Source organism: Hypanus sabinus, chromosome 11 (genome assembly GCF_030144855.1).
Source record: "Hypanus sabinus isolate sHypSab1 chromosome 11, sHypSab1.hap1, whole genome shotgun sequence".
Lineage (NCBI taxonomy): Eukaryota > Metazoa > Chordata > Chondrichthyes > Myliobatiformes > Dasyatidae > Hypanus > Hypanus sabinus.
Window position 1 is genome coordinate 92,750,445 of NC_082716.1, and position 15,427 is coordinate 92,765,871.

The window sequence follows — 15,427 nt, forward strand, 5'->3', positions numbered from 1 at the left end:
CAGAAAGATCAAGAAAGGGGAGGGAGGTGTCGGAAATGGACCAGGTAAATTTGAGGGCAGGGTTAATGAAATTGACGAGCTCAGCACACGTGACAGAGGCAGCGGCAATGCAGTCGTCGATGTAGCAAAGGAAAAGAGGGAGATGGATACCGGTATAGCCTTGGAATATGGACTGTTCCACAAAGCCAACAAAAAGGCAGGCATAACTGGGACCCATACGGGTGCCCATGGCTACACCCTTGGTTTGGAGGAAGTGGGAGGAGCCAAAGGAAAAAGAATTGGGAGTAAGAACTAATTCCGCTAGACAGAGGAGTGTGGTGGTAGAGGGGAATTGATAGGTCTGGAATCCAAAAAAAAACGAAAAACTTCGAGACCATCTCGGTGGGGGATGGAGGTATATAGGGACTGGACGTCCATGGTGAAAGTAAGACAGTGGGGGTCAGGGAACTTAAAATCATTGAAAAAATTCAAAGCATGAGAAGTGTCACGAACATAGATTGAACAAGGGGGGATAAGACAGTGTCAAGGTATGCAGAAATGAGTTCAGTGGGGCAGAGCAAGCTGAGACAATAGGTCTACCTGGACAGGCAGGTTTGTGAATCTTGGGTAGGAGGTAGAAACGGGAAGTGCGGGGTGTGGGAACTATGAGGTTGGTGGCAGTGGATGGGAGATCCCCAAAGCTAATAAGGTTGGTGATGGTATAGGAGACAATGGCCTGGTGCTCCTTAGTGATCATGATCAAGGGGTAAATAAGAGGTGTTATCAGAGAGTTGTCGCTGTGCCTCGGCCAGGTAGAGGTCAGTACGCCAGACAACAACAGCTCCCCCAGTATCAGCAGGTTTTATGGTGAGGTTGGGATTGGTGCGGAGGGAGCGGAGAGCAGAGCGTTCGGAAGGAGTGAGGTTGGAATTGGAACAGGGTGTGGTGATGGTTGATGTCCCGTCGGCAATTAGCAAAAAGGAGATCCAGAGCAGGTAGAAGACCAGAGTGAGGTGTCCATGAAAAGGAGGAGGGTTGAAGACGGGAGAAGGGGTCATCGGTGGGTGTAGGAGAGTCCTTGTCAAAGAAGTAAGCTCGGAGATGGAGCCGGCGGAAGAAGAGTTCAGTGTCATGGTGTACACAGAACTCACTGAGGTGTGGGCGAAGGGGGACAAAGATGAGGCCCTTAATGAGGACAGAGCGCTCTGCCTCAGAGAGTTGAAGGTTGGAGGGAATGGTAAAGACCTGGCACGGATGAGAGATAGGATCAGAGGGGGGAGGGAGGCTGGTAGGGTCAGTGGAGAAGGAAGGGTTGGGGTGAGAGGAAGATGGAGCCTCTGAGGGCCCAGGAGCTGACGATGGGATTTGAGGGAGAGGGGATTGCAGAGTGGTGGTGTGGGAAGGGGAGACGGGAGACACAATCGCAGCATGTGAAGACCCGGCCCGGAGTTCAGGGCTGGAGTCGCAGTCGGTGGTTGCGCAATCACTTTGAAGCTGTCCATGGTCGTTGGAACCCGCGTTGATGGTGCTTAAGTCTGGATTTTCAAAATGCCCTGGGTCGCTGGGGCAGCTGAGATCGACGGCCGAGGCCAATCCATGGCCATTGGAACACGCCGTGATGGTGCTGGAGTCCGGGTTTTCAATATGCCCTGGGTCGCTGAGGCAGCCGGGATCGACTACCAGGGCCGGGGATGCGATACGAAGACCATGCTCTGGGGTCTGCAGATGGAAGATCTTGCGATCCTTGCAGGACATGATAAACTCAAAGAAACGGCGATTGCATGCATGAATCCGACAGAGGATGAAATAACGGACAGGTCCATTGCAAATGGAGAAAAAGGTGTCCCGGAGGCGTGGAAGGGATGCCAGGTACCTTCTCATGGTAGAGAGTGTCGCCCTCAGAGCTCGACGAGAGAAACAACGGGAGGCAGAGTCAATTAAATGTGAGTACCTGGGATCCTCAGAAGGTCCAAATTGAGAAGCTCGAAAACGGATCCTGAAGCCAACTGGAGTCAGTTGGCGGCGGAGACACGTTCCAAGGAAGGATATATGGCTGTAATAGCGGGTCTGGGTCAAAATATGATCGAAAAGTTGAAGGGCCGAAGGAATTATAGATGGGGAGCAGTGAGAGAAGGTTTCACTGAACTCCTGTCGAAGAGAAGATTTAAACTTCATAATATTTTTTCATTATTATGAATTTATTTATAAAAGATAAGCAATAAATATTGAGAATAGGAGATGACGAGATTGTGGAAACAGTTCAATAATGGGGCGGGTGAATTTATCCTGTCTGGTTCAAGAGTTTGATAGTTGGGGATAATGACTATTCCAGAACCCTGGTGGTGTGGGTGCTGAGATTCCTGTACCACCTTCCTGATGGCAGCAGTGAGAAGACAGCATGGCTTGGGTCCTTGATAATGGATGCTGCTTTACTGTGAGAGCATTCTATGTAGTTGTGCTTAATGGTGTGAAGGGTTTTACCTATATCCACTAATTTTTGTAGGCTTTTCTGTTCAAGGGCATTGGTATTTCCATACCAGGCCATACCAATCAGTCTACTCTCCACTATACATCTATAGAAGTTTGTCAAAGTTTTAGATGACATGCCAAATCTTTGTAAACTTCTAAGAAAGCAGAGGTGCTGCTGTACTTTCTTTGTAATGGCATCCAAAACAGATCCTCTGAAATGATCACTTGTGTAGCTGTTAGACACTACATTGTGCTTAGAGAGAACAGATTTTTAAAATAGTCTATTTGTGTGTGTTAGTGTTCAAAAAGTAGTCATTTTTGTCACTAGTTGGTGAGAAATAAACAGAAAGGCAATTCAGAACTGTTTTGCTCACTAAGGATTCAAGCGTATAGGCTTGGAGATGCCAGAAACGGCCAAGAGTGAAAATGAAATGATTTCACTTCTTCAACAAGTTAAGGACTATAAAGAATTTGAAAGTATTGTTACGTACCCCGTAATGGGTTAAAAGAACCAGCAGAAATGGAATACACCCGGAGTCTGGTTTTACTATTAACAAAACACTATTTATAAGTATCTATGTAATATAGTAATAAAACCAGATAAATCAAACAGGTTAGCAGAGTTTATGAATATATAAGTGTGTAAATATTAAACCCCAAACTCATTCAAGCTTAGATGGTAAATGATACAGTCTTATGTGAGAAAGTTCAGTTCAATGCATGAGGTTGCTGTTGTTGGTAAGAGAGAGAGATTTGTAATCCAAAGGCGTATGTTGTGAGAAAGCAATTATGTCAATATTCTACAGACTCCACAACAGCAATACAAAGTAACAATAGCAGTAGGTTTTAGTTCCGAAGTTGTTCCACTCCCCACATGAAGTATCACTGACAGTGATCTTCAATGAATATCCTTCCAACACAAGTGGTACCACACCTGAATTCAGCAACAGGACATCTCAAAGTGGTGGCCACAGGATACTCAAACAAAATCCATTTATGGATTATCACCAACAGTAGCTTATCACAAAGGGGACCATCTTCAAGGGAACCACCACCCAGGCAAGGGTCGACACACCAGTAGATTCCACAATGTTACCCCAAACACACAACGTGATAGCCACTTATCCAGTTCCACAACATGAAATAACTCCAACAGTGATTTACCACAGGGGTGCCTTTCTTCAGTGAACTACCACACCCAGACAAAAGGGTAAACACACATGTGGTACTCACAAAGATTTTCCCCTCACCAGAGAACCCACTCCTGTGGATTCTAAGTGACATTCACACTTCTGTAGCTGAATGGAAACAAACTCACTCTTACAGGCTGCTTAGAGAGGGAGTCCAAACAGTGATCTCTTTGTCACTAGGTTTCTTCTGTTCCAAACCTTCCTCTCTTCTCTTCCTGAAAACCTGGTCTAGTTGCAGAAAACTTGTGAGAGTCATTTATCAATACTCTGGATCGATCTTAACTCACCCCTTTTGGGCTTCCGAAAGTTTAAACCAGTGACTGACTCACAGGTGTCTTCCATTGACCAAATGCATCTTGACTCTGAGCTGTGTCTTTCTGTGTGTCCTTGTATATTCAAAACAAGCCGCAGGAAAAATGTAAACAAGCTGCAGAGAGATTGTCCATCTCTCTTCAGCATTGCAACTCGGAAGCAGGCAATGTCCTTGCAAAGTCCAAACACACTGTAGTTAGTAGAAATCCAATAGAGCAAATATCAGTCTCATTCTCCCAGCGTTTTAAAGTGACAGTCCACAGATAAAATGAACCCTAGGTGTACATAACAGTATCAGCATTCATCTTTAATGCTACAATGAAAATAAAGATTTAGAAGATGCAATCATCAAAAGTTTAAGATGGCAACACTTTGTGAGCAGCTCCAATGGGAATCATCAAATATTCTCATTTAGTACTACTACAGCTGAAATCCTCTGTCCCAGCTACGGGTACTGCAGTAAGCAACATTGTTGTAAGATGTTTACAAAATCTATTGATCTTCAAATACAGCAGACCCTAGATGGCAGACTCAGGTCATCAGTGCCGTTCCTCTTTAAGAAGACTGAAGTGTGGCAAGGTGGCCAGTCTGTAGGTACGATTGAAATGTAGAGGCCTTAGTCCCCACTCCTGATTAATCTGCTGGAAAATAAAACTGAAGATCTCAGAGCAAGATTACAGAATCAAAGGGACAGCAAGGATATTGTGTACTTCGCTTCATGAAAACATGGTTCAGCACTGTCATTTCGGACGCAGCATGGGCTGCAGCCAGAAGGCTTCACCATTCACCAATAAACAGGACAGCTTACTCTTTTAAAGGTAAAGGAGGTGGAACATGTTTCATGATTTACCCATCATGGTGCACAGATAAGGTGGTTCTGTCTCAATCCTGCTCACCAGTCCTGGGACATCTGGTGGTCATGTCGGACATACCCAAACCAGACATTGTGATAAACCAACATAGTCTGCTGAGGCATTCAAGACTGGTGATATACAAGAAGTCCAGGTACCACCTATAGAAGACTATTTTAAGAGCAAAAAAATCAATTCCGATTGAAGTTAGAGCTCAGGTAGAAGGTACAGGTGCCTCAGGACTTGCACCACCAGCTTCAAGAACAATTATATCCCCTCAACTATCAAAAAGGGATAGCTACACTCATTTAAAGACTCTGTTATATTGTTGCTTAATGCTCCTTATTTATTGCTATTTATTTATATCTGCGTTTGCACAGTTTGTTTACATTTTTCAGTTCCAGAAGAAAAAGGATCTAGTGCTTTCCTGGCGTATATGACAAATAAACTCTTCTCTGGCTTCAAACTAGGTATAGGTATCAATTAGAATCTATGTTTCGATGATCAACTCTGCCATCATCCAGAGTTTGTCATTGAAACATTGGTTAGAATAGATGTCTGTACTTGGCTGGAAGCCCGAGAAGAGTTTCTTCATGCGGTTCCTGATGTTTGCTCTTTACAGACTCTGTCCTATAGATTGATTTGCTAAATATACCCACTAGAAAAAGAACCTCAGGGTTGTATGCGGTGACATGTATGTACTTTGATTGGTCAGAGCATCAAATGATATGGTGAAAAGGATGTGTTGTTATCTGAGAGGGAATTTAGAAGAATGCGGGGGGATCTCATTGAAACTTACTGAATGTTGAAAGGACCAGATAGGATGGATGTGGAAAGGATGCTTCCCATGTGGGGATATCCAGAACTATAGGGCACAGTCTCAAAATTGAGGGGCAGCCTTGTAGAACAGAGGTAAGGAGGATATTTTTTAGCCAGAGAGTAGTGAATCTGTGGAATGCTCTGCCACAAAAATACTTTGAACTTTGAACATTACCAGCAATCACTAATAGTAAGTGTGGTAGGTTAAACTCAGTCATTCAGTCCATAGTTCAAAAAGAGGAAATAGACTAGGGTAGTTGTGAAGTATCTTGCCACATAGTTCTTGGAAAAATGTCACACATGCAATAAGGCAACTTGGGGCATTGTAAGACCATTGGACAGCAATCTCTGTTGTTCTCAAGCAATATCCCATAAATTGAACTCGGCCAGGTTGGATCAACTAGGGCTGTTGTGTCAGGATTTGCAGAAGCTAACAGAAGACCTGATATAAGTGCATAAGTTTCTGAAAGTCATAGATAGGTTAGAAAACTGGTATCATTTTCCCATGGTCAAAATGTCTATTTCTATTGCTCATGTTGTTCCATTGTTTAAAAAGGGTTCTAAGAGTAAACCTAGCAATTATCTAGCACTGAGTTGATGTCAGAGGTGAGTAAATTAATGGAAAGTATTCTTAGAGATGGTATATATAATTATCTGGATAGACAGGGTCAGATTAGGAACAGTTAACATGGATTTGTGTGTGGAAGGTCATGTTTGACAAATCTTATTGAATTTTTTGAACAGGTTATTAGGAAAGTTGACAAGGGTAAAGCAGTGGATGTTGTCTATATGGACTTCAGTAAGGCCTTTGACAAGGTTCCGCATGGAAGGTTAGCTAGGAAGGTTCAATCTTTAAGTGCTAATATTGAAGTCGTAAAATGGATTCAACAGTGGCTGGATGGGAGATGCCAGAGAGTAGTGGTGGATAACTGTTAGTCAGGTTGGAGGCCAGTGACTAGTGGTGTGCCTCAGGGATCTGTACTGGGTCCAATGTTGTTTGTCATATACATTAATGATCTGGATGATGGGGTGGTAAATTGGATAAGTAAGTATGCAGATGATACGATGATAGGTGGCGTTGTGGATAATGAAGAAGGTTTTCAAAGCTTGCAGAGAGATTTGGGCCAGTTAGAAGAGTGGGCTGAAAGATAGCAGATGGAGTTTAATGCTGATAAGTGTGAGGTGCTACATTTTGGTAGGACTAATCAAAATAGAACATACATGATAAATGACAATAGACAATAGACAATAGGTGCAGAAGTAGACCATTCGGCCCCTCGAGTCTGCACCGCCATTCTGAGATCATGGCTGATCATTCACTAGGAATACCCAGTCCCTGCCTTGTCCCCATATCCCTTGATTCCCCTATCCATCAGATATCTATCCAGCTCCTTCTTGAAAGCATCCAGAGAATTGGCCTCCACCGTCTTCCGAGGCAGTGCATTCCACACCTCCACAACTCTCTGGGAGAAGAAGCTCTTCCTCAACTCTGTTTTAAATAACTGACCTCTTATTCTCAATCCATGCCCTCTGGTACTGGACTCTCCCAACATCTGGAACATATTTCCTGCCTCAATCCTATCAAATCCTTTAATTATCTTAAACGTTTCAATCAGATCCCCTCTCAATCTCCTCAATTCCAGTGTGTACAAGCCCAATCTCTCCAATCTCTCTGCGTAAGACAGCCCTGCCATTCCAGGATTCAACCTAGTGAATCTACGCTGCACTTCCTCAATTGCCAGAATGTCCTTCCTTAAACCTGGAGACCAAAACTGAACACAATATTCCAGGTGTGGTCTCACCAGGGCCCTGTACAAATGCAAAAGGACATCCTTGCTCTTGTACTCAATTCCCCTTGTAACAAAGGCCAACATTCCATTTGCCCTCTTCACTGCCTGTTGCACTTGCTCATTCACCTTCACTGACTGATGAACTAGGACTCCTGGGTCTCTTTGCATTTCTCCCTTACCTAACTCTACACCGTTCAGACAATACTCAGCCCTCTTGTTCCTACTTCCAAAGTGGATAACTTCACATTTATTCACATTGAATGACATCTGCCAAGTATCTGCCCACTCACCCAGCCTATCCAAGTCTCTCTGTATTCTCCTAACGTACTCTTCACATGTCACACTGCCACCCAGTTTAGTATCGTCAGCAAACTTGCTGATATAGTTTTCAATGCCCTGATCTAAATCGTTGACATAAATCGTAAAGAGCTGTTGTCCCAATACAGAGCCCTGTGGTACCCCACTAGTCACCTCCAGCCAGTCCGACAAACACCCATTCACTGCTACCCTTTGCTTTCTATCTGCCAACCAGTTTTCTATCCATGTTGAAACCCTGCCCCCAATGCCATGAGCTCTGATTTTACTCACCAATCTCCTATGTGGCACCTTATCAAATGCCTTCTGAAAATCTAGGTACACTACATCCACTGGCTTACCCTCGTCTAACATCCTTGTTACACCCTCAAAAAACTCCAACAGATTAGTCAAGCATGATTTTCCCTTGGTAAATCCATGCTGGCTCGGCCTAATCCTATTACTGCCATCAAGATATGCCACTATTTCGTCCTTAATAATGGACTCAAGCATCTTCCCCACGACTGACATTAGGCTAACAGGGCAATACTTCTTCGTTTTCTCCTTCCCTCCCTTCTTGAAAAGTGGGATAACATTAGCCACTCTCCAATCTTCAGGAACTGATCCTGAATCTAAGGAACATTGGAAAATGATTACCAATGCATCCGCAATTTCCTGAGCCACCTCTTTTAGAACCCTCGGATGCAGACCATCTGGACCCGGGGATTTATTAGCCTTCAGTCCTATCAGTCTACTCATCACAGTTTCTTTCCTAATGTCAATCTGTTTCAATTCCTCTGATATCTTATGACCCTGGGCCATCCATACATCTGGGAGATTGCTTGTGTCCTCCCTGGTGAAGACAGATCTAAAGCACGCATTTAAATTCTGTTGCCATTTCCCTGTTTCCCATAACAATTTCTTCCAATTCATTCTTCAAGGGGCCAACATTGTTCTTAACTATCTTCTTTCTCTTCACATAGCTAAAAAAGCTTTTGCTATCCCCTTTTATATTCCTGGCTAGACTGAGCTCATACCTGATTTTTTCTCTCCGTATTGCTTTTTTAGTTAAGATCTGCTGTTCCTTAAAACTTTCCCAATCATCTGTATTCCCACTCATCTTAGCCCTGTCATACTTCTTTTTCTTTAATGCTATACAATCTCTGACTTCCTTTGTCAACCACTGTGGCCCCTTCCCCCTCTTTGAATCCTTCCTTCTCATTGGAATGAACTGCTTTTGCATCTTTTGTATTATCCCCAAGAATATCTACCACTGCTGATCCACTGTCTTTCCTGCCAGGGCATCCGCCCATTTAACTTTGGCCAGCTCTTCCCTCAAGGCTCCGTAGTCTCCTTTATTTAATTGCAACACTGACACCTCTGATCTGCCCTTATCCCTCTCAAATTGTAGATAAAAACTTATCATGTTATGATCACTACTTCCTAATGGCTCCTTTACTTCAAGATCACTTATCAATTCCTGTTCATTACACATCACCAAGTCCAAAATAGCCTCGTTCCTGGTTGGCTCAAGCACAAGCTGTTCCAAAAATACATCCCTTAGACACTCCACAAACTCCCTATCCTGGGGTCCAGCACCTACCTGATTCTCCCAGTTCACCTGCATGTTGAAATCTCCCATAACGACTGCATTACCTTTAGCACATGCCAATGTTAACTCCCTAATCAACTTGTACCCAATATCCACGCTACTGTTTGGGGGCCTGTACACAACACCCATTAGGGTCTTTTTACCCTTACTGTTCCTCAGCTCAATCCACACAGACTCTACTTCCCCTGTTCCTAAGTCACCCCTTGCTAAGGACTGAATCTCATTCCTCACCAACAGGGCCACCCCACCCCCTCTTCCCATATTTCTGTCTCTACGATAGCACGTATACCCTGGTACACTCAATTCCCAGGCCTGATCCCCTTGCAGCCATGTCTCCGTTATCCCAACAATATCGTAGTTCCCCATTTTCATCTGAGCTTCAAGCTCATCTGTCTTATTTCTGACACTACGCGCATTCAATATATAGAATTCTTAGCCCATTCCTCCTCTCTTTGCTTAAAACACTGTCTATTGTACCTAACCCAGCTCCTTGAACTTCCATCGGGCTAATTGCACCTTGAATTTTGATGACCTTCTCAAGATCACCCAAACCTTCTACACATTTAACCCCATGCTCCTTCTGACCAACCCTCTGTGCATGTAACTTTTCCAACACATGTTCTGTCTCACCTTTCTCCTTTACACAATTAATATTTGGGAAATGTGTATTCCCCACCTGTCCCTTATCCTTCATCATATCATCCTCTCTCGTATTCTGGATCCCTGCCCCCTGCACATCTAGTTTAAACCCCCCCCCCCCCCCCCCCGAGCAGCACTGGCAAACATTCCTGCAAGAATGTTAGTACCCCTCCAGTTCAGATGTAGACCGTCCCTTCGAAACAGATCCCAACTTCCCTGGAACAAAGACCAATTATCCAAAAACCTGAACCCTTCCTTCCTGCACCATGCTCTCAGCCTCGTATTAATGTGCATAATCATTCTATTCTTCGCCTCACTCGCATGTGGCACAGGTAGCAATCCTGAGATTGTCACCCTGGAGGTCCTGCCTTTCAGCTTCACTCCTAACTCCCTGAACTCTCTAAGCAGGACACCCTCACTCACCTTACCTACATCATTGGTCCCTACATGGACCACTACATCTGGGTTCATGCCCTCGTTCTCAAGAATAGCCTGCACCCGATCTGAGATGTCCCAGACCCTGGCACCAGGGAGGCAACATACCATCCGAGACTCCCGATCTGCCCCACAAAATCTCCTATCTGCCCCCCTGACTATAGAATCCCCTAAAACTATCGCTCTCTTCTCTTCCCTCCCCCCCTTCCTAGTTGAGGGTTCAACCTCTGTGCTAGAGGCAGGACCACTACAACTCATTCCTGGTAGGTCATCCCCATCAACAGTATCCAGTACGGTATACTTATTGTTAATGGGAATGGCCGCAGGGGTGCTCTGCTCTCTCTGCCTGCTCCCCCTGCCTCTCTGGACAGTCACCCATCTGCCTACTTCTTGGATTTTTGGTGTGACTACCTCCTGATAACTCCTATCTATCTCTGCCTCTGCCTCCCGAATGATCCGTAGTTCATCCAGCTCCCGATCCAACTCCCTAACTCGGGCTGATAGGAGCTGCAGCTAGACGCACCTTTTGCAGGTGTGGTCATCAGGGACAACTGTGTTGATCCTGACTTCCCACATACTGCATACGGAGCACACCACTGCTCTGACTGTCTTCCCCCATACCTGAACTGGATTGATAGAATAAGTCTAAAAAGCACCTAGCGACCTTACCTTCTTCCCCTCAGCGAGCAATCACACAGGCTTACCGAAGTCCCCTTACGCCGAAGCCCACTTAGCCAAAGCCCAGGACTCGGCTTCCATGGACTCCGCTGCCCGCTCTGAAAAGAAGTCCTGTCTTTTAAAGTGCGCGCTCGACGCTGACGTCATTCGCGCCTGCGCAGTTCCCCCTCCTCCACAGGTATTGACCAGGTAGGCTTAAATCCTACCTACAACGGTCGAATTCTCTGAGATCCCAGCTGAATCACAAGCTGTAACTTCCTCCCGATTCAAATGGTAGGGCATTGAGGAATACAGTAGAACAGAGTGATCTAAGAATAATGGTGGATAATTCCCTGAAGGCGGAAACTCATGTGGATAGGGTGGTGAAGAAAGCTTTTGGTATGCTGGCCTTTATAAATCAGAGCATTGAGTAGAGGAGTTGGGATGTAATGTTAAAATTGTTCAAGGCAATGGTAAGGCCAAATTTGGAGTATTGTGTACAGTTCTGTTCAGTGAATTATAGGAAAGATGTCAACAAAATAGAGAGAGTACAGAGGAAATTTACTAGAATGTTACCTGAGTTTCAGCACCTAAGTTAGAGAGAAAGGTTGAACAAGTTAGGTCTTTATTCTTTGAAGCATAGAAGGTTGAGGGGGGACTTGATAGAGGTATTTAAAATTATGAGGGGGATAGATAGAGTTGACATTGATAGGCTTTTTCCATTGAGAGTAGGGGAGATTCAAACAAGAGGACATGAGTTATGAGTTAGGGGGCAAAATTTTAGGGGTAACATGAGGGGGAATTTCTTTACTCAGAGTAGCTGTGTGGAACAAGCTTCCAGTGGAAGTGGTAGAGGCAGGTTCAATATTGTCATTTAAAGTACAATTGAATAGGTATATGGACAGGAAAGGAATGGAGGGTTATGGGCTGAGTGCGGGTCAGTGGGACTAGGTGAGAGTAAGCGTTCGGCACAGACTCGAAGGGCCAAGATGGCTTGTTTCCATGCTGTAATTGTTATATGGTTATATGGTTAAAGGACATGCATTTCAGGTGAGTGGGGGAAGTTCAAAGGAGATGTGCGGGGCAAATTTTAAACACAGAGTGGTGAGTGCCTGGAATGTGCTGCCAGGCAAAGGGGTGGAGACAGGTATGAAAGTGGTTTTAAGCAGCTCCTAGGTAGGAACATGAATATGTGGAATGGGAAAGGATATAGACGGTGTGCAGGCAGAAGGAATTAGTTTAATTATCTATCATTATCCTAATTAGAAGGGCCTGTTATTGTTCTGTACTGCTCTATGTAACTGTATGAATGGCCAACAGATCTGCCTGTTGGATTATCATTTTGTGCACCTCTTCCTGTCAACAGGAAAGCAGTGGCTGGCTGTGTTGTTGTAAGTGAGACCATAAGTGCTTTTGAATGAGTTTGTCAGATTACGTGGGCGTGGTGCATCCAGTGATGCAGAGAACTGCAAGCTCTCCGCATCACTGGAGTGATGTTGTAATGTTCCCTCTCCCAACATTCCCACCCTTCCCACCTGACAATGCCTTTTCCATCATCAGCTTTGTCTAGAATGTCCATAATGTGTGCTATCTTTATGCCTTTTGTTAATCTTCTCCCCTTCTCTCATCTGAAGGTACAGAGACACGCTACAGATCGGTGGGCTCCTGCAGCCCTCCTGCTCCACGCCCTGCTGGCCGCTCATCATGTACAAGCTTAGAGAGTGAGTGTTACTGGCTGGTCTCAAAGATGGGGGTGTGGGCTGCAGAGCCAGCGCCAGCGCCGGGGGCCATGTCATCCAGTGCACTGAACAGCAGCAAGGAGAGGCAAGGTGTCACTTTCCTCCCCAGCCGCCCTGACAACCACCAAGAGCCTTTAGAACTTCAGCGTCACCCATCACCTAGAGTCCAAGGATCAAATCCTCAGTTTCGTAACCATAGCTGCAATGATAAGCCTCTAACTTCCTGTTTTGGGACAGGTAGATACAGATTTATCAATGTAGCATTGATAAACTATCAATTCTAGGTGTGAACTGGTGCTATGGACAACCAACTAAGTCTGCAGTGCAGGAATGCTTGCCAGATGTAGCTGCAAGAGGGAGTATGCTGCAGGAGCAATGTATTCAGCATTTCAAGCATCTCAGGATGAAAGGGGGATGCTTATTGACCCTAGAGCAGCAGTTCCCAACCTTTTTCATGCAATGAGCCCCTAACATTAACCGAGGGGTGGGTGGAGCCCAGGTTGGGAAACCCTGCCCTAAAGAGATACAGCACAGAAATGGGCCATTCAGTCTCCTCTGTTCTCCCCTATTTCCCGACAGTCTGTCACTTGCCTACACACCAGGGGCAATTCGCATCAGCCAATTAACCTACGTGCAACACACACAAAATGCTGGTGGAATGCAGCAGGCCAGGCAGCATCTATAGGAAACACAAAGTACACTGCAGATGCTGTGGTCAAATCAACACGGACGAACAAGCTGGATGGACTCAGCAGGTCCATTGAAACGAGCAGTTAACGTTTCAGGCCGAGATCCTTCATCAGGACTGAAGAAGGAGGGAGCAGGGGTCCCATAAAGAAGATGGGGGGAGGGTGGAAGGTGAAAAACCAATCAGAGGAAAGATCAAGGGGTAGGGGAGGGGAAGCAGGGAAGGGATAGGCAGGAGAGGTGAAGAAGGGATGTAAGGGGAAAGCACTATGGGTAGTAGAAGAAGGCAGAAAAATGAGAGAGGTGATAGGCAGCTAAAAGAGGAGGCAGACTGAAAGTGGAATGGGGGAAGGGAGAGGGAGGGAATTACCAGAAGTTGGAGAATTCGATGTTCATGCCAAGGGGCTGGAGACTACCCAGATTGTATATGAGATGTTGCTCCTCCAACCTGAGAACCTGAGTTTGGCCTCATCATGGCAGTAGAGAAGGCCATGTATGGACATATCCAAATGGGAATGTGAAGCAGAGTTGAAGTGGGTGGCAACCAGGAGATTCTGTCTGTTGTGGCAGACGGAGTGGAGGTGCTCGACGAAGCGGTCCCCCAATCTGCGTCGGGTCTCGCCGATGTAGAGGAGGCTGCACCGGGAGCACCAGATACAACAAATTACCCCAACAGACTCACAAGTGAAGGACTCACCTGGAAGGACTGTTTGGAGCCCTGAATGGTGATAAGTGAGGAGGTGTAGGGACAGGTGTAGCACTTATGCTTGCAGGGATAAGTGCCAGGTGGGAGATCTGTGGGGAGGGACGTGTGGACCAGGCAGTCATGGAGGGAACGATCCCTGCGAAAAGCAGAGAGAGGTAGAGGGGGAAACATGTGCTTAGTGGTGGGGTCCTGTTGAAGGTGGCAGAAGTTGCGGAGGATAATATGCTGGATCCGGAAGCTGGTGGGGTGGTAGGTGAGGACAAGGGGAACACGGTCCCTGTTGTGGTGACGGGAGAATCAGTCCTGACAAAGTGTCTCGGCCCAAAATGTTGAATGCTAGTTTCAATGGATGCTGCCTGGCCTACTGAGTACATCCAGCTTGTTTGTAAGCATCTATAGGAAGAAGTACAGTCGACGTTTCGGGTCGAGACCCTTTGTCAGGACTAACTGAAAGAAGAGATAGCAAGAGATTTGAAAATGGGAGGGGGAGGGGAAATTCAAAATGATAGGAGAAGACAGGAGGGGGAGGGATAAAGCTAAGAGCTGGAAAGTTGATTGGCAAAAGGGATACACAGCTGGAGAAAGGAAAGGATCATGGGACAGGAGGCCTAGGGAGAAAGAAAGTGGGAAGGGAGCACTAGAGGGAGATGGAGAACAGGCAAGGAATGATTGTGAGAGGGGCAGAGAAAGAAAAAAAGGAGAGAGAAAAAAGAGAAGGGGAGAAATAAATAAATAGATACATAAATAAATAAGGGATGGGGTAAGAAGGGGAGGAGAGGCATTAACAGAAGTTAGAGAAATCAATGTTCATGCCATCAGGTTGGACATGGAATTAAAATATGTGGCCACTGGGAGATCCTGCTTTCTCTGGCAGACAGAGTGGAGGTGTTCAGCAAAACAGTCTCCCAGTCTGCATCCGGTCTCACCAATATATAAAAGGCCACACCGGGAGCACCAGACGCAATATACCACACCAGCCGACTCACAGGTGAAGTGTTGCCTCACCTGGAAGGAATGCCTGGGGTCCTGAATGGTGGTGAGGGAGGAAGTGTAAGGGAAGGTGTAGCACTTGTTCAGCTTGCAAGGATAAGTGCCAGGAGGGAGGTCGGTAGGAAGGGATGAGGGGGACAAATGGACAAGGGAGTCGTGTAGGGAGTGATCCCTGCGGACAGCAGAAAGGGGGTGGAGGGAAAGATGTGCTTGGTGGTGGGATCCCGTTGAAGATGGCGGAAGTTACGGAGAATTATA

General features: G+C 45.7%; 1 protein-coding gene across 5 annotated transcripts in view; it reads left to right on the forward strand.

Annotated features, from left to right (window-relative positions):
- LOC132402194 (pre-B-cell leukemia transcription factor 1-like) overlaps positions 1-15,427 on the forward strand; it is a 465,767-nt gene that overhangs the window by 406,658 nt on the left and 43,682 nt on the right. For all 5 annotated transcript variants that reach the window (XM_059984902.1, XM_059984901.1, XM_059984904.1 and 2 more), the window contains one exon: positions 12,682-12,768. In XM_059984902.1, the coding sequence (XP_059840885.1) occupies positions 12,682-12,768 (87 nt within the window). The remainder of the gene's footprint in view (positions 1-12,681; positions 12,769-15,427) is intronic.